General features: G+C 37.6%; 1 protein-coding gene across 1 annotated transcript; it reads right to left on the reverse strand.

Annotated features, from left to right (window-relative positions):
* Positions 1–1,530: 1,530 nt before the first annotated feature.
* Positions 1,531–11,422, reverse strand: LOC143861831 (PHD finger protein-like protein). Its single transcript, XM_077372768.1, has 5 exons — positions 10,705–11,422; positions 10,375–10,533; positions 6,407–6,667; positions 5,359–6,048; positions 1,531–1,877 (listed from the first exon to the last, which is right to left on the reverse strand). Exons 1-5 carry the CDS (start codon positions 10,783–10,785, stop codon positions 1,788–1,790), a joined length of 1,281 nt encoding a protein of 426 aa, XP_077228883.1. The 5' UTR covers positions 10,786–11,422; the 3' UTR covers positions 1,531–1,787.
* Between the last annotated feature and the right edge of the window lie 7,724 nt (positions 11,423–19,146).

Genomic DNA, 19,146 nt, shown 5'->3' on the forward strand with positions numbered 1-19,146 from the left:
TCCAATGGTGGTGGTTTGAGGTTCCCTTCGGGTTTACAATAAGTATGTATTTGAACTTTGGTTGTCACACCATGTCCTGGTGAGGGTTGGCTTCTATTACACCCTTTTGTAGAAAGAAGTGAGATAGGGCAATTTGGAATCAAAGTCCCATTTGCATAACAAACTTTGCAACTTTGGAACCTACTCATGTATTAGGATGCAAACAGCCATGTAATTCATTTTTCTTTTATTTTAGGTTCGAAAATGAAATGGTATTAAGCATGAGAATTGTATCAAATAAAACATGATCAGTAGTTCTGCTTTTCTGCTGAATTCTTTCAGCGTCTAATTACTAATAAAATGGTTTTAGCTAGGGAAATATCTATGGCTTGTGGCCGGAGAGTTTCTGATTCATGTTGGATTTTGCATTTGTTGTATCCCAATTCCTTTTATGGAAAGCAAATCTGGTCGAAGATACAGCGATTTTATTCCCTCTTGACCTTTTTGCTGTATGATTGATTGTTTCATTCTGACCTTTGTATTATGGGATTTTACATTATTGAATTTTACACTAATTTGTACTTTTTTTATTCATTTTCCCAACAGACTAGATTTGTTTTACAATTTTTTTCACATGAGCAGGTCAATTTATTTATATATAAAAAAAAAATTAAGCATAGGTTTTTCTTCTAGGTTTTTCTTCGCCCCATGCATCGCCCGGGGTGTCCCACTAGTTTAAAGAATGGGAAAACCGCCTCCATCCCATGTTTAATGGGTGCGTCCCACTCTCAACCCAAATTGGGGAAAATCTCTCCCTTAAAAATCTCACCCGGCTAAAGAACTGGATAACCACCTCCTTCTCATCTTTGATGAGTGGTCCCACCCACTCCACCCGAACCCATGCTAACCCACAGTCAACTATATTATGGTGTAGAACAATCAAAACCCAGTATCAAAAGACAGAGAAAGACCAAGCTCCAACTCAGTGGGCACACTCCCTAAACTTAGCAGTGACAGCTGAACCATTGTAGAACAAACATACGCGGGTCAAATCCACAGGTTTACTCAGATTTAGGACTGTTAAAATATATAGATGTGGATCTTAGTTAATATATAAAGTAAAACTCCTACAAATGACCCAAATGAGTAAACCCTACCACAAAGAAGCCTATATCTATTCTGAGAGTTCATACTCCCGTGGAAATGAATCCAAAATCATTCCAACATTAAGGGCCCATTTGGATGTCAAGATGATTTTGATTTGGATTTCTCACATTTGCGGCCCTTTTTGCATTGTGAATTGGATCCGGATCAAATCCTTGGATTTCCAATTCAGCGACTGAAAGTGGAAAAAATCAGATTTCCAAATATGCTGTGGAAATAAGTAATTGGAAATTCACTGGCAGTTTCCTCCACCCTCTTTGCTCCTCAACCTCTCACCTGCAGTAGGAAGTACCCCCTTCCCTCTCTCTCTCTCCCTCAACATGAGCCGGCAGATCTATTCATTTTGTATCCAAAACTCAATACCAAATCCAAATACAAAATATGAGGTATCCAAACAGGCCCTAAGATTATTATAGCGGCAGTGAAATAGAAAAAACTCGAATGAACAACATATTGTGATTAACAACATAATTTGACTGTAGACCATAATCCATAATAATCCACAGCATTCTGAGTTTAAATCCGACTAAACTTTATACATGACTTGTGACTGTTGTATAGCCCATGTATGATCCATAAATAGCAACAGTGGGTTCAGTTGCATTTGGGAGAGCAACACCCTTAGAAAGGGATATGAGAAATACTTACTGTGTTCGTTGGCGCTTTTTGGCAAGGTTTTCAAAGACCTGGTGTACATCGGCAGATGTGACTGGCTTTGATGAGTCAAAAGACTCCTGCAGAAACCAAGTGGTAAATTAAGCATATCATTCTAAACTAGTCGTTCTCTAGGTGCAAGAAACACAGTTTACACAGTATGAGATAGAATCAAGTAGCAGAATGTAGGGAAATAGTGTATACCAAGAGGGATAGGAAGTGGGTTCTCACGAAAGGAAGGTATTAGTTAGGAATCATTATGATTGACGATTTGCTGGGAACATAAGCATAGAACTATTAACCACATAACTAAGTTATACAGGAATCTATTCTCAAGTAACAAACAGCTCTAAAAACTCAAGCATGGTTGCGTGAAACTTGGGAAATTAAAAAACCAAAAAAAAACAAATAAACTACTAGTATCACCAAACCATATGAGATTGATGTGGTCAAAAGAAGCCAGGAAATGAGACGAATGCCTTGAGGTAGTAAGGCAAGCCTCATATAGTATAAAAATTAAAATATGTATGTATACATAGATGTAGAGGATTTCTGTACGTGTATATTTTATCTTTCAAAAAAAAAAAGTATGTGCATCAGTGCATATACATCTGTGCTAAAAAAAGCCATGCACAATGTGATTTGAAAAGAGAACAAATAGCTTCAACTTGCTGATAACTTAAAATAAGTATGTATACATGGATATAGATGATATATGCATGTGTGTATATATACATTTGCTAGAAAAAGACACGCACAATGTGATCGGAAAAGGGAACAAATAGTCTGTGAGTTGCTGATATCATTTGGATGGGTGATTCTTAAACGTACAACCGTTTTGTAAGGTTGATGGAAACATAAAATGGCATCACAAAGATAATTAAAATCTAAATAATCAATTTATAGAGAAATGCTAGGGGTACCGAGAGTACAACCAAAAAGGGGACTGAACAAATGGGTTTCGGACACAAACATCAAAGTGCAGTAAGCCCGGTCCTTAGGAATAGGTAAATCTGCAAAAAGTAATTTTTTGCACACATGGCAGATTCTCATTGTTGGGCTCTCCCATCGGTTGTACTGTCGGTCTCAATATCATTTTACATTTATATATAAAACATCCTTAGCTCTGCAAAACATCTCGGCTTATCAATAAAGAAAAAATTTGGAAATTTCTCAGCCGAATCTTTACAAATACCAATCGGTTGGTTATTTTGGATGAGACATCAAATTGGTAATTTCAAAACTTAAAATGTGTAAATTGACATGGTTTTAAATTTCCACCGAAACCAACATGGAACAACCAAAATGTTTTTGTCTCCATCCCCACCGAAGCAGATACCGAAGCAGAAACAATAAATGTATTAGTGGTATTGCTATACAAATATGTGTTACATCAATATATTTATATGAATTGTATGTAATATCCTCTGTAATTTGGGGGTGGTCCATCTCGGTCCGCTTCCTTCTTTAATGAAATCATCTTGCCATTTCAAAAAAATAAATGAATTGTATGTAACATGTAGTGTATGTGTTATGTATAAATATTTATATGAATTACATGTAGAATGCGGTATGTACTGAATTACCACAAATGTGCAACAGCATATGTCACTAGGTGTTCGATGTTGTTAAACCATCATGCGTGGGTTTTTTTTTTCGCTTATGCGATAGGTTTTAGTATGTATTTATGCTTATCTAGCACTTCCTGAAGTTTCATCTTAATTTTACATCATTTGCAACTGTTTCCGTAATTTTACAGGATTTCTACCAAAATTTTCGTCCAAACCCGACATTTTTCTATTTCTATCATGACTCATGACCAAAACACATACCGAAACAGAACCCTGAAACCTTAGAAATAGATGTAGAAAAAATATAGACAAAACATTAAATAAGATACAAAGCAATGAATACAAATCATTATCTAAATTTGGCATCAACTATCATATACATGGTAGCTATTTAAGATAATATTAACAAAGAATTAACCATTATAACTAACACGTCAAAAAATTTAAATAATTATCTTCATTAGACCTCAATAGCACCCCAGCCCAACATTATGACGCAAAATTGAAGGCCGCCAATCAATTTAGCTAGTATGTCATAAAAAATTAGCATCAATGATCATGTGGATGCTATTTTCAATTGAAGTCAACATGCCATAGTTAATTTCCCAAGAAGTACAAAATTAAAGCATGACCAAAAAATAACACAATATCACTTTGATTATCATGGGGGCAATATTATGCAAAAGATACAACCTCCAAGCACAATGTTGATGCTAAATAACACATGCATGGTGCTGTAGGATGGACCCCATTGAAATAGAGATTTAAAGCCCATCATGACAAAGTTAGCCACACAAAAAGTAAAAAAGATAGCCTTGTTTGTTTTTAATATCTATCTCAGGCATTCACAAAAAGTGAAAGCCTGATTTTGGTGCAACGAAGGTCCAACACAACGAGCTTAGAAAACCTCATGGAAATCCATGCCAAGTAACACGTGTGATGCTGTAGGATGGACCCCATTGAAATAGAGATTTAAAGCCCATCGTGACAAAGTTAGCCACACAAAAAGTAAAAAAGATAGCCTTCTTTGTATTTGATATCTATCTCAGGCATTCACAAAAAGTGAAAGCCTGATTTTGGTGCAACGAAGGTCCAACGCAACGAGCTTAGAAAACCTCATGGAAATCCATGCCTTGCAGGTCTATGCAAAAATGAATATAGATGTTCAGACATGCTTTTTGAAAGAATTTGCATATGTATAGATAAGTATGCATGTGCTATGCATAGACGCATAGTTACACCAATATCACAATATGTCTCTGCACTATGTAACCCGTACAAATACATGATAGTTTTGTGTTAGTCAAGGAGACAATCATGAGTTCATGACTGCACCAACAATTAAACGTGTCAACACTACTCAGTAAATAATATGAGAATCATGTGAAGATGCATTATTACATTACTAACCACCACTATATGTACCAAGATAATAGAAGAACATTAGAAACATATAAATAGTACAAATTACCAAAAAGAACATGGTTGAAATGTGAAATGCATAGTATCATGAAAGCATGGCGTGCAAATTGTAGGAGAATTTATTACAATTTAATGCAATATAAATCAACAGTGAAAACCAAGCTACATTTTCAACATCGAAATTCAGTCAAGATAACTACCACTTAATGACGATTAGGGAGGCAAGTTCAACAGGGAAAGTATTTGTCTAACAATATTGTGCAAGGTTGGGCTCAACGTGACTGCCCATGGACCAACTTTGGGCCTCACTCAGTTACCCACCAGAAGTGTAGTTAGGACTAGGCATTAACCGCAAGGCTCAAGAACCATTATTAGCATTTTATATTATATAAGCAGTGGTCGGGCACTTGTATGCATCTGTAAACAAATAAACATTAAACGTACAAACATTAAATTTTAAATGAAAGAACATCGAACTTGATGCATTCCCCTTATAGCTTTCTCCCTCAAATAATTATTCATATAAAATCTATGCAGGCCAAAATAATTCAGAATGTAGAAGACATACCAGGAAGGAACATAGCTCATTCTTCATGTCGGCAATGCCATTCAGAATCTCAATCTTCTGGACATGTCCAAGCTTATTGAGAAAATTTAACTCAACTCCTTCCTGTTCCTGCAATTTCTCCTGCCTCTTCTCCTTTGCCATCTTTTCATATTCCACGAGTGAGTCCTCCTTGTCAATCAAATAGCCAATACCCTTTTGGGCATATAATTCGACACAAGTACTACACCTGCAAAGAAGGCCTCTCCAGTTTTTAGAAAGGAACATGGGTTTCTTCTCTGAAACAATTGAAGCTACACTTTGATCAACTCCAACTATGCATTTGGAGCTTGATGCGGCATTGTTGGCGTAAGCATTTTCCTGCTTTAAACCCAGATGTTCCTCTGAATTTTTACTTCCAAGGGCATCCTTATCAATCAACCCAGTTTCAGAATCAGCATCCATTACAGCAGCACCCATGTCTTGTTTCTCAGATGTATGAATGCCATTCTCAAGCATCACAGAGGATACACAAGCTAAGGGCCCATTTTCCCACACATTTTCTTCTCCGCTAGTGATTACTGGGACATCATTGCTGTTCTTGGCTGGCACCCAAATGGAATTAGGATAAAGTTTCAAGAAAGAGAAGACGAGAGCACATTCCTGGCAGATAAAATCCTCGTAGAATGGTTCTCCATCTTCATCTCTTGGTACCTGTAGTACAGGAGATGAATAGATGATATTAATCATATTCCAGCATATCATTAGCCAAAGAGTAAAAATTCAGTCCAATGATAAAGAAATCCATTCAGGCACACCAGAAACATAAATCTTTCATAACAGTCAAAAAATAATTTTATGGCCATTGCTCCGATTCTGATTTGCAATTGGCTAATATACAATACCTACGAGCTCACAAATTTACTAAGAAATATCAAAATCATGAGAACAATATTTGAACAGAAAGAGACCAAAGAACAGGCCTGTGCCAAAAGAAATCATAGCGAAAACCTTAAACGTGGGGATATTCAAAGCACTAAACAAGCAAGATTAAAAATATTTTCCAGCTAACCTCTTCAGATGACTTGAGACCAATATGGTTCTCATGAAACCAGTCCTCACAAATGCAGCATTGAATCATCTCTGACTGTTCTTCTGCATCTGGGTCAGGATAAGGCCGGGCACAGGTGCAATAGGAACCTTTGAAATTCTGGTTGTAAGAGTTCTCTAAATTTTCTGGGTCTTTATCTGCAAAAAGCTTGCAGAGGAACTTCCCAAACTTTGAATTTCCACAGTCACACCTGAAATTTCGCTTGGTCCACAATTCCACAATCTTATCCGAGTAGCAGGAAGAAATGTCAGTATCAATTGTAAGAAAATTATGAAGCAATCAGCAACAACACAGCAATTCCTTGGGTAAAGAAAAACGGACAAGAAAAAGGAAACAGTGATCACTGCCATGCAAAAAAATTATAGAACAGAACGACCAACATCAGAGGCCAGGAATGCATGAGCTTTCGATCGCGATGCAGAATTTTTTTATGAATCGTGACCATGCAGTATAAAATTATGAAAGTGATGGAATTATCTCCAGTTGTTTGGGTTGCTGATCTTATCTAACAAGCTTTAAATTTACATTGAAACCCCCAAAACTCATTAGAAAGCAGAACTATGTTGGCATTTTTTTCTGCTTTTGACAGAGATGTTATTTATGTGAAGGCAGATACAGTGGAGCCTAGATGAACCTTCCTGGATACATCTATAGATGACAAGAAAAAGTAAACCACAAGAGTTAAACCCCACTGTGCAGTACACCACTACATGGAAATCACAAGAGGCAATCCTATCCCATGCCAAGCCTATAACTTTCCTATTGACTTCTTTTCTACCAAGAGTGTCCATCACATCATTGGCCACCCTCGAGATTTAGTTGGAACATTTGCAAGTCAACTTCTATCCATAAAGGCCACAAAAACTCCTCTTTGAAGGTTATACTGGTTAACAATGCCTCGATATCCGCCTCGTTTGAATCCTTCATATCAATAAGAATGGAGTAAGCTTTGAGAATCTCCCCCACCCCATTTCTGAAATTTCTGTGTTCATCCTCTCCCATAGCTTCTACTCACTCGTCACCAGTTATCTCCCCCTTAATCTCACATCTAAGACTTGGATGATCATAAAAAAATGAACATCATCGAAAGGAAGCATTGTGTGAGATTATAATTTTTGTAGAAAATTAAGATTAGCACAAATAGCCCTAGTGTGTTCTTGAGTCTTTGCTAGAGCCAGCAAGAATGCAGTTGAAAGGAATGACAGAATTTCTTGCATTTAGAGGCTGGGATGAAATGTAGCAAATACAACTCCACAAGTGAAATAAAGAGGAACCTGGAAGTCGTCCCATGAGTGCATGAAATGAAAATTGTTGATCAAATATGGAAGGCAGGAGCATATCTCCTACTATAATTTGGAAGTTGCACTCTGTATTGATCAAATACGACTCCACAGCCCTACAAAGCCCACTCTGAAACCCTCAATGAGACCGCTAGCCCTGGACTTGTCCATCAATTACTCGGAGACTCAAAAATAATGCAAAGAGAAAAAGGGACGGTACATCTCCATGGTGAAGACCTTTGCCAGACTGGAAGAAACTACGAGGTGACCCGTTGACCAACATAGGGCACCAAACAGACGAAACACAACTGCTTATCCAAGAACGTCATCTACCACTGAATCTCATCATACACAGAATAATCCAGATTCCAGAAAACCCCACCCCACCTGAACATAAGCTTTCTCCATATCCACCTTACAGATAATCCCCTTCCTCCCACTTCTATTATAGAAGGCCACATGCCCGTTAGCTATCAAAGCCCCATCCAGAATTTTCCTACACCAAATCAAAGCTTTCTCCGTATTCACCTCACAGACAACCCCTTTCCTACCACTTTCTATGGGTTATAGTCGGAAACAATGGGGAGCTTAGATTGTTTTTTTATGGACCAATAGCAGTTAAGATTCAAGCAGGTTGAGCTTCTAGCATTATTAAGCAAATGATTGATATTACAATCAACTCATTCTCAAGGTCCTATGGTAGTAGGGTTGTTAAATATAATTAATTGGATAAGTAAGTTGAAGAATATCCTTGGAAATTAGCAGATCCTACTAGGAAGATTTTGATATCTTCAATTTGCTTTACATTACCATTCACCACATTCACCATGAGGAGAATTCGGAGGCGGTCATTTTGAATTTTTTACTAAAGGGTGAGGAAACCATGCTTGTCATTGATCACCAAATTTTATTGTTATTTTCTTTCCTTTTTCTTTTGGGTGGAGAGAGAGAGGATGATCGCCACCATCCAATGTAGGTGGTCAAGATTATATTCAAGGTTTTAAATTATGGTTTCGGTTTCTGTCATCACGGAAATAGAAACATTTCAGTTTGGGTGGAAATTTCGGTGGAAATCTTGTAAAATCAAGAAAACGCATGGAAATATATGCGAATGATGAAATTTCAAGATGAAATTTTGGGAAATGCCAAAATAAGCACAAATACATACTTAGAAACAATCACATAAGCAACAAAGCCATCCATAATGGCTTAATCACATCGAACACCTAGTGACATGCCTTGCCACGCATGTCTAGAACAATAAAGTCAATTAAGAAGGACAATGTATTAAAGTATAAGAAAGTACAATGCGGGCCTCCCCTCTAAGGACCCCAACTATACTCCATTATCACATAGAGTTACGAGGTATTATTGGTCCGATGCCAATACGACATCCCATGCATAAGATACGGTTACTTTGTTGTGCAATTCAATGATGTTGCCTACTAACGTTCTCTATATTAATGAAATGAAATACAAATAAAAACATCTTTCCATTTTTTTTGTCGTTTCGATCATTTCGAGCGAATTTGAAGAATTTTGGTCAATATTTGGGGAATATGACATAAAAGGAAATCTTTCAAATTTCATTTCAGTGGGGATGGAAATGGAAACATTTCGGGGAAATTTAAAGCCATGATTATATTTTACTAGTTCGTGTTATGACCAAATAAAGCTTTCTTTTTTTTCAATTGAGCTGTTATCATATGAAATAATAATCTATGGACAAAGCTGGTATTAGATATTGGCCGGAAGTTTCACTACAATCGCAGAATCAAATATAGCTTATACAGCTGGGGCAGTCAAGTAATTGTATGCGTGTTTCCTCGTTTCATATAAATTGGCTGTAAACAAGATCTTGAGATATCTAAGATCCTCGACAGGAAGATCCTTTTTTATGTGTGAAGGTGCCATTTTGGAAGTCTTGGATACAAACTAGGCTGACAGCATGATCGATAGGAGGTGGATAACAAGCAAAATTGGTAGCTAGATGCAGTGCTGATGCTGAGTACGATGAGTTGGAATTAATAACACGTGAATTAGTTAAAATACAGGCATTAACCAGTGACACCAATATTTTTAGGGCGACGATATTTTCCACCCCCCCACCCCCCCACTGCGTTACGCATGCGCCCCCCTTATGACTTGATTTGACGCCAAAAAGAGTTAAAGTTGCCCACTTTTCACGTCGAATCACGTTATTAGGGGAGCGTGGGCTTAATGCGGGGAGGGGGGGGGAGTGAAAATAGCATCTCCCTGTTTTTATTTCTCAAGAAATAATGCATTAAGATGATTATTGGATACCCCATGGCCACAGACATGTGATGCAATAATGAAGCTGTATCATAACACATGTGCTCCAGTCTTTAATATAAATGAAAGTTTTAAGCCTGCATTTATAAATTCATTCAAAAATAAAAAAAGAAGAGAGAAATATAGAGACATGGGAGGAATTGAAGAAGGGATGTATCTCTTGCGAAATAGTGATCCATTTAGAATCTTTCGTATCCTACAAGTATAGATTCAATACAATGTCTGGAAAATGCCATGTAAACCCGCATTTATGAAATATGACTTCGCGAATGAAACCCTAATTATGTCATTTGGATGAGGAAAATAAGAAATGATCTAAAATAGGATATTGAATACCTCGTGGCCGTCGTGGCAAGACAGGGAACAGGCAGTGCAGACCCCAGCATTGCCATTTGGAATACAAGTTAGACACGAGAAAATCGCCTGTCTCTTCATATATCCCTTTGAGTAGGTGCACTCATTGCCCTCATCACCTCCCAATACCAAATCAGCTTCCTAAAAATTTTCAGTAAAATCAAGTAGCAACATGGGGGGAAAAAACACAACTTCATTCCATAAGCACCACATCAACGATAGAGATATAAAAAAAAAGGTACTGTAAATGTCAATATTTTTTAATAAATAAACCCTCAATTCCACTAAAAAAAGAAAAAAAAAAAACTATACCAATTCTTGTTGCTCAACGCCCTTGATATATTCATCGATTGTCACTGTATGCTCCATTTCATCCTCAAAAGCCTCAGCCATTTCGCAAATGATTTGAGGGAATTCTTAGGAAGAACCCTAGCAATACCAGAAAACGATTTTTATTCCGTTAGATTTTTTTTTTCTTCTCCTATTTTGAGCAGAGAATTCTAAGAAGAACCCTAGCAAGGTTGTCCGAAATTCGAGAGAGCTGGATAAGAAAACCAAGATGAAACCCTAGCTAGATGCCCTAGCCACGTTAAAAAAGGAAATAGTGAAAAAAATGGTAAGAGAACAGGCAATTTGTGAAAAAGGGATAAACCCTAGAGTTTTACAGAATCAGATGATTGGATAGCCAAGATGAAACCCTAGCTAGATGCCCTAGCCTAGTAAAAAAGATTGGGGAAAAGACAAACCCTAGATTTTTATAAAATGAGAAGATGATTGGAAGAAAGGAATTTTAGGGCAGGAAAAGTCAGAACAAAAGGAGGATACTTATAAAATGAAGAGGGCATGGGAGCTGAGAGAAGATGAAAGAGAAAGAGGGTTTGAAAGCAGATGAAGGGTGAGGGAAAAAATGAAGACAAGTGTAGTGTATTTGGCATTGGTGTAGATGAGAGTGGGCTCTTATACATGCATTCTCTTTAATGGCCCTTTTCCCGCCACAAGAGTTCCCAAATAGGTTCGGCCATACAAATGAAACTCTTCTCAAATTTCGAACTTAGTACGTAATAAGAGATGGATTTGTTTGTTACTCTTCTCTTTGTTTTGGTGCAAAGGGGCAGGTATTAGTTCTATGTTTATTTTTTCTTTATTGAAATGTTGAATGATATGAGGAAAGTGTTGGTGAGCTTAAGCGTCCAATCACATTGGGGCCTACTTTGTTAGGATGATCCAAAGCATTCATTTGAAAGGCCCTTACATAGATGTGATGTGTACCAAAAATCAACTTCATACGATCATCCTAACCCATCCATTTGTGAAGGTCAAAATGGACATACATTATTTGTTCACAAATCTGCCCATTTTTGTCCTCCACAAATGGAGGGGTTAGGATGATCCTATGGAGCTAATTTTTGGCACACACCCTATCTATGATAGCGCTTAAGCTCACCAACACTTTCCTCGAATGATATTTAGATTTATTTAAGTTGATCAAAGGCTCATTCTTACATTGGAAATCCCATATATGGACCTTAACCCTTGTAAGTTATGAACAAGTAACAACAATTAAGGTTGATTTTGCCTGAGGTTGGTGAATGGTGATAGATGGTTTATAATTTAGATTAGCTGTCAACACTGCTATTCATGTTATCAATTGTAACCCACCTTTCTGAGCAATCTCTCACGGGGGGGCACCCTTATGAATAATGATTAATCTCGTATGAAATTCATGGGTGTTTATGTTATGCTCACAATCTAACAAATCTTCGTGACAAGCTTGGCTTGTGAATAGAGGCATCTACATTCGTTGGCTATGGTGATCACTAGAAGGAAGGGTTCTCATTACTAACATCCAGCTCGTGGAATCATTTTTATCTCAAGAAATGGGGGCCTTTTGGATACATGAATTTTAGAATCTTGGATTTCCTCAAAATCCTAGATGAAAAATGAGAGAAGAAGGAGACCGCCTGTTATTTTCAGATCTCACGCCGTTCTTTCCGTTGAGCTAGAGAGTAGGAGATCGTCCCGTTTCCAAGTTTTAGAAATCTCAGGATGGGGGAGAGATTTCCAAAACCTGGATTTCTTACTTAAAATCCAATAAACACTGTCCGGACAACATACAACGGCTTGACCATGAACTCGCTTTTACACTGTTTTCAAACTAAAACCTAGATTCTAAAATTCACGTATCCAACGGCCCTGTAGTGTTTTATGAATCTTGGCCATTCTGATTGGCTTCTTAAATGACTCTCTCGATACATAAATCTCCCATCATATTATTATGGAATCTTCATCTGGAGAGACTAGACTAAAGAGCAAAATCATGTAGAGGGAAGAAAAGTGGGTGAATATATCATTTCCCTAATGTATGGTTTAGATAAAACGGAGATGAACTTCAAAAGGAAATCCAGGTGTTGTAGGTGTTGAAGGACTGAGCATGGTTTCCTCTAAGTCTTTAACACCATTAATGCGTTCTTCGTAAATATTGATAATATCTTTGTAGATTATTGTCATGCCTTTACGTGAACTAGATAGTGGAAAATTTTGTCATTTTTAAAGCGCATTTTTTGGGTAGCTTTGCGCTTAATTTAAAATATAACGTGAAAAAAAATTCTCGCTCTTTGACCGATGGTACAAAACTATCAAGCTAATTGTGATTTTTCTGTATCTCCTATTGTAATCTTTAGTTTTTACCTCTACCTTTTCCCACCCGATCCATGCTAAATCTTTCCAAAAAAGGGAAAAAAAGTTGTGTTGCTTTCTAGTTGTGTTACCGTAATATCTGGTAGGGATTAATGGCACACATTTTCTTCCATAGGATTTTTGTTGGCGTAAATATCTGAGAGACAAAGGAGTAAATGAGATAAGATTTTATGATTTTTTTAGGGGATCACCTTCTAAATTAGGAAATTGACTTTAATAAATGTTGTTGCGGTCAAAATCTGTAAATGGTTGAGCTGGAGGCGAAGAGTGAAAGGACGATCTTGTTTTGTCTTTGCTTTTTATCCCACACACACGAAAGAACGGTTAGAAGACCAATCCGGAGGGGGTTCTCCAGGAAGGCCCTCCGATGCTCAAGTCAGTAACAGCAACAGATAAAGAAAATTCAATGAAAATAATAAGTTTTGGGAATCGTGTCCCTTATCTTTTGGGTTTTACCCCTATTTATAGTGGTTGAGTGTGTTACGGCTAATATGTAATTTCCCTTGCGGTATGATTACAATATTGCCCTTGAGTGGGTGGCAATGGGTCGTAAATACCACTTCTTGTGGGGGTTTTTGTGTTGAATATGGGAATGGGGGCCCTTTGACAAGTGGAGTATACCGATTGGGTGGTTATTTTTACCCCTATCAAATGTCTTAAAATGTAAGAGTGATTTGGCTTATATATTATTTACAATGTACAGTCCCTCCACAGATCGGAGAGTTAGGATCATCTTATGGAGATGATTTACAGGGTACAACCTATTTACCTTGTGCCCATCAAATAAACGGTTTGGAACACTATACTTTATGATGAATACTTGACATTCTGCCTGTACTTCTTATAAAATACCGTAACATAGGTGTATTCACAATCACATATTTGATTAAAAGTCCATTCTTTAGACACTCATAAACCACTCTAACATAGTTTTTAACGGATGAACCCAATTTTGGTTTAATCGTACATCCCATTAGGAGATGAACGTACTCGCCCAAATTATCTATCAACTTGGATGCCATTGGGTGGGCCTAGGAATATTTTGACATTAAAAGGAGAGGAATTTACAAATCCTCTAAACGCAGAGCTCATATCGGGCTTTGAACCCAAACACAGATCAAATATGTGAATTTCAAGCGGATCTAAACGTACTACCCCTATGAACTTAAAATCCATAACCCCAATTGCTATAGGAATACCTTATTGGCAGAAGCATGTTTGAACAACCTTTTCGTATTTTGTGCCAAGGCCATCTCTAAAACTAGAAATCAAAGGGCATGAATGCTGCTGCAGATACATGCGATAAAAACCATAGTATTTGCCAAAGAATTAAGAGTTCCCATCGTAATGCATGACTACTTAATCAGACGATTCACTGCAAATACTACCTCTGTTCGTTATTTTCGTATCCAACAATCAGTTCAACACTAAGTTTGCCATGGTAGATTATATTTAAAATGGAAAAGATAGGAAGATACCCAGCTTCTGTTCTTAGGTTCATGAAGGATGTTATCCGCTTCTCTCCAAATCAGTACATCTCCTCTCTTCTATAAGCTAAAGATAAGACCCCTCAACTAATATAAATTAATCTACATTAAGACAGAACAACTTTTATTAATATAAGATAAAACTTCTTAAGACTACTCAACTTCAGATGAGATAATTAACCGTCATGTCAGACTCAGATTGAAAGTACGGAGAACCTTTTAGAACGAGCACACCTTCATTTAAAGAAAACGAGCATTATATAGCAATGGTTGGTTTGCCACTGGTCCCACTTTCATTGAATGATCCTAGCCGTATATGATTTTCTTCCAATCCAAGCCCAGCCTAAGGAAAACAATGACGTACTGCCCAAAAGTTTTTTTCATATAGTAATTTTAAAATCTATTCTATTTCTTTAACCTTGTTATCCTTCCCATGAAGAATTACAATTTGCTTCTACTTTTTATTAACTTAAAATTTGCCTTTTCACAAATTCCTTTATTTTTAGGGGAAATTAATGATATCAGCGCAACCATGGTTTAATAATTGGACAAATCTTGCTGATTTTCATTTTTAATTGAGTTGTGAAAGCTTTTTGGGAACTGTAATGCCATTTGACAGCTCTTTAAATTTCTCTTTCCGCCCTTTATATGTAAAGGGCGGCCACCATGTAATTTCTCCTTTAAATAATAAAAGACAAGATGGGTTAGTGCAAATACCAAAACATGGTTATGGTGATATTATTTCCCATTTTTTATTAGAGAGGAATGCTAGGGTCGAGCCGTAAAAGAGCCGCTTGAACCTACTAGGGTTGCTATTGGATAAGAATCCTCCATGTTGGCACTCGTTGATATCCAAAATCCTTCTATTAACTATGGTTAGAAGAGAATTCGTAATTAGTCGGTTGCATTACTTTTTCTCTTTGTTTGGTTTCTCTCTTTAATGAGTTACCGTCATTAACGCTACTAATTGCCTTTTTTCCCTTTCCGCTACTTTTTATCTTTCTAAAGTTAGCTTTAACGGCGCCTTGGCATTGTTTTAGTGCAAAAATAGTACAATGCTTTAATTGTGGTTAAAAATCCTGCAAAACCATGGTTCTCGAAGATGGAGGAGAAGAAAGAAATCTAGAAGATGAAGGAGGAGAAGAATAAGAAAATGCTGGTAAAGATCTGAATCTGAGAAATTCCATGGATCAGATTTCGCTCCGAAGGGAACTAGTCTAACCATCAAAATTGAGGTTGTCAAATGGGCAGTGGAAAAACTATGAAGCAACGGTCTGGATTGACGGTGAAGATGATTTATGATTTTCTGATAAGAAATTATATGGTGGGCCCACATTTTTGGGTGATCCAAACCTTTCATTTATTGGACTCTGATGTAGATAGGGTGGGCCCAGAAAGTCTTCTTGATTGGATAATCCTACCCCTCCGATTGGTGGAAGTTTTTATACTGTGCCGTCCATTTTAAACTTCCACAAATCGAAGGGTTAGCAACATCCTACGGAGAAGGTTTTCTTTCTTCGCCCACCCTATCTACATCAGGCCCAACAAATGAACGGTTTGGATCACCCAAAAAATGTGGGCCCCACTGCTTTTTGAGGGTGTGAGAGAGATGTGTTTTTTGTAGACTAAAATAGCCAGTAACCCACTGATATTTTAAAGATCCTGAATTGGTGATGGGTGTAATTTTCATGGTTGTTATAAGGGTAGTTTTGGTAAATTAAGGAAAGAAACATCAAATAGGTGTGATTTTGATGGTTGTTATAAGTGCAGTGTTGGTAAATTAAGTAAAGAAAAGCATCAAAATATCACGCAATTAACTGCGTTAATGAAGGTAACTCGTTAAAGAGAGAAACCAAACAAAGAGAAAATGTAATGCAACAAACTAATTAGGGATTCTCTTCTAACAGTAGTTAATCGATGGATTTTGGATATCAATGAGTGCTAAAATGGAGGATTTTTATCCAATAGAAACCCGAGTAGGTTAAAGCGGCTATTTTACCGCTTGACCCTAGCATTGGTATGCCCTTTCTATCGACGGAAAATGAGCTTAAAACAAATTTAACCTCCATTTTACGTCCAAACAAACATAGCCTTAAGGGCCGAACTACGGTTTCCCACACGAAATTCTCAACAAGGTCATTCGCGTTGCATGAAATGATCAGGATCATGAAAATAAAATGGTGATCAAAATCCTCCTCCCTCTTCTTTCCTCAAAATCTTATATAAAGCACACCCTATGACACCTTAAGCTACATTAAACATACATCCTTTATTCAATTTAACCCCATTTGATCTCCTCTTTGTGCTAGATTAGCAATAATTAAAAGCTCAAATGGCCCAAATTCTCGCGTCCATGGCTATTCTCGTGCTACTTTGTGGGTCAGCTATGGGGGATGAAATCTCATGTGCCACAGTTACTTCAGAGCTTAAGCCATGCCTGAGTTACTTGAGAGACAATAAGACCGATATCCCACCAGAGTGTTGCAACGGGGTTGTGGATTTGAAGAACATTGGGAAAACTAGGGCGGAACGAATAGCTATCTGCACCTGCTTCAAGGATGATCTAAACAAAATTTCCGGGATTGATCTGAAACGTGCTGCTGATCTTCCTGTTAAGTGTGGGGTTCATCTTGATTTCCCTATCACCCGTGGCGTTGACTGCACCAAGTCTCTCTCTCTCTCTCTCACACACACACACACTAACTAAAAGGCTAGCTTTAAGGGTGAGCTCTACCCGGGTCCCAATAAGTAATTTTGGACAGAGATTGTTGAGGGCTCCACTAGAAAGCAAAGATCCCACATCAAAAAAGTGAAAGAGATGTGGATGGTCTCTCTCTCTCTCTCTCTCTCTCTCTCTCTCTCTCTCTCGTTGGGGATCCCAGAAGAACTCACCCTCAAAGGATTGTTGGGAGTTCCATGCGGAAGCAAAGATCCCACATCCGAAAAGTGAAAGAAAGTGTGGAAGGGCTTGATTGGGCATGCACCATCCCCTTAAAGGCTAGCTTTTAAGTATGAGTTCTACCTAGGTCCCCAACATCGTCCTCGGTCAGTCTCACTCTCTCTTTCTCTCACTCACTCTATATATCTAACTTTGTTTCCTCTTGCAGGATTAACTCGTAACTAAAGAGACTGAAGTTGCTAAGGACCACTTGCTCAATATTATGTCCAAGCGAATAAATGTGGGTTAAAGTAACGCCACTAATGTAACGAAGTATTGTTTGGTTAGCACACTATCCATTGTTATGAACGTTCCTAATATTATATGTTGAATTAAATTTCCTTCTTCTTATTGGTTGAATTGAATTTTGATGGGTCAAGCATTCTTCACGTGAAAATGGTAGTGTTGCAACTTGGGCTGAGTTCAAACCCGAGGCAGACTGATTCAACTTGATTTTGGCTCGGCTCAGATTAGCATTTCCTCGGGTCAGGGATCAGAAAAGCCAACCCAATTTAATTTTGGTAGCCTGACACAAACCCATTCCCCTAATTTTATCGCACTTTCAAAATCTTATGGGGTTTTTTATGTGTTTGACCCGGGCCAACCCAAATCCAATTCATTCCAACCCAATCCAACCCGGCCCAGTTTGGAAATTCAGGGTGGGTCAAGGTTGAGCGATTTAAAGGCGGGTTGGGTCGGGATAGGGAGAGGGTTAGGGTTGAGGCATTCGGTCATATGGTTGGGCTAAGGTTGGCCTCAACCCAACCCAACCGGCCAGAGTTGCACCCATAAAAATGGTGACAAATCCAACTTACACTTGTAAATCTTAAATAACGGCAACACTGTCGTGTTTTGATAATGTCACCTCTATTTTACATTTGAGATTTGCTAGGAAAATGGGAATCCGTTTTGGAAAAAAAAAAGGGGCATCAATCAATGGAGCCACGTCCACTAAAGAACAAAGGAAGGGGTTCAAATCCCCATAAAAGCAATAAATACACCTTTAAAATGGTCAAATCAACGATCATGTCTAACCTTTTTTATTTTCCAAACGAAATCCCATTTTCAAACTGTTTTTCTTTACATTTTGTACTAACTAGGAAAAATGCACGTGCGTTGCACATGGGACCCAAATATCAATTCAAATAGTGCAAAATGAAGTGGCTATCTAATATTGGAGTTGATTAAAAGGAACAACTACCTAGGATCTATTCAGATAATAGGGAAAACAGTATTACTTTACCTTTTACCGAAACGTCCACATTTCCAAGACGATCGAAACTTAAATTGAAATTTAAAATCTTGCTCTTAAGCATGGTTTGAAATTTCGACCGAAATCCAAATCCGGTCCACCCGAAATGGTATGGCCTCGAAATTTAACCGAATTTTCAAATTTTCGATCGAAATTTTATTTCCCCCTGAAATCTCGTTCCGAAATTTAAGGAATATCCCCAAAAATATAGATTTTATCCCTTATTTAATATTATCTTGACATTTCGGCCAAAATTACTGAAATTTTGACCGAGTTAAAGTATCTTTTAAATTGATTTTTACGGATTTCGTTGATTTCACCTGAAATCCGACTAAATCAATGAACGACTATTTTTCTCGTATAGAATTTTGACCGAAATT

This window comes from Tasmannia lanceolata, unplaced genomic scaffold, assembly GCF_043159265.1.
Source record: "Tasmannia lanceolata isolate RefF3 unplaced genomic scaffold, GAP_Taslan_0.1 ptg000037l, whole genome shotgun sequence".
Lineage (NCBI taxonomy): Eukaryota > Viridiplantae > Streptophyta > Magnoliopsida > Canellales > Winteraceae > Tasmannia > Tasmannia lanceolata.

Bases quoted from the DNA above. Each gene is read 5' to 3' on its own strand.
- LOC143861831 (XM_077372768.1), bottom strand. From the start codon at position 10,785: ATGGCTGAGGCTTTTGAGGATGAAATGGAGCATACAGTGACAATCGAT. The intron at 10,534-10,704 runs GTATAGTTTTTT...GAAAATTTTTAG, and splicing joins GCGTTGAGCAACAAGAATTG to GAAGCTGATTTGGTATTGGG. The intron at 6,668-10,374 runs GTATTCAATATC...TACTCGGATAAG, and splicing joins CTTGCCACGACGGCCACGAG to ATTGTGGAATTGTGGACCAA.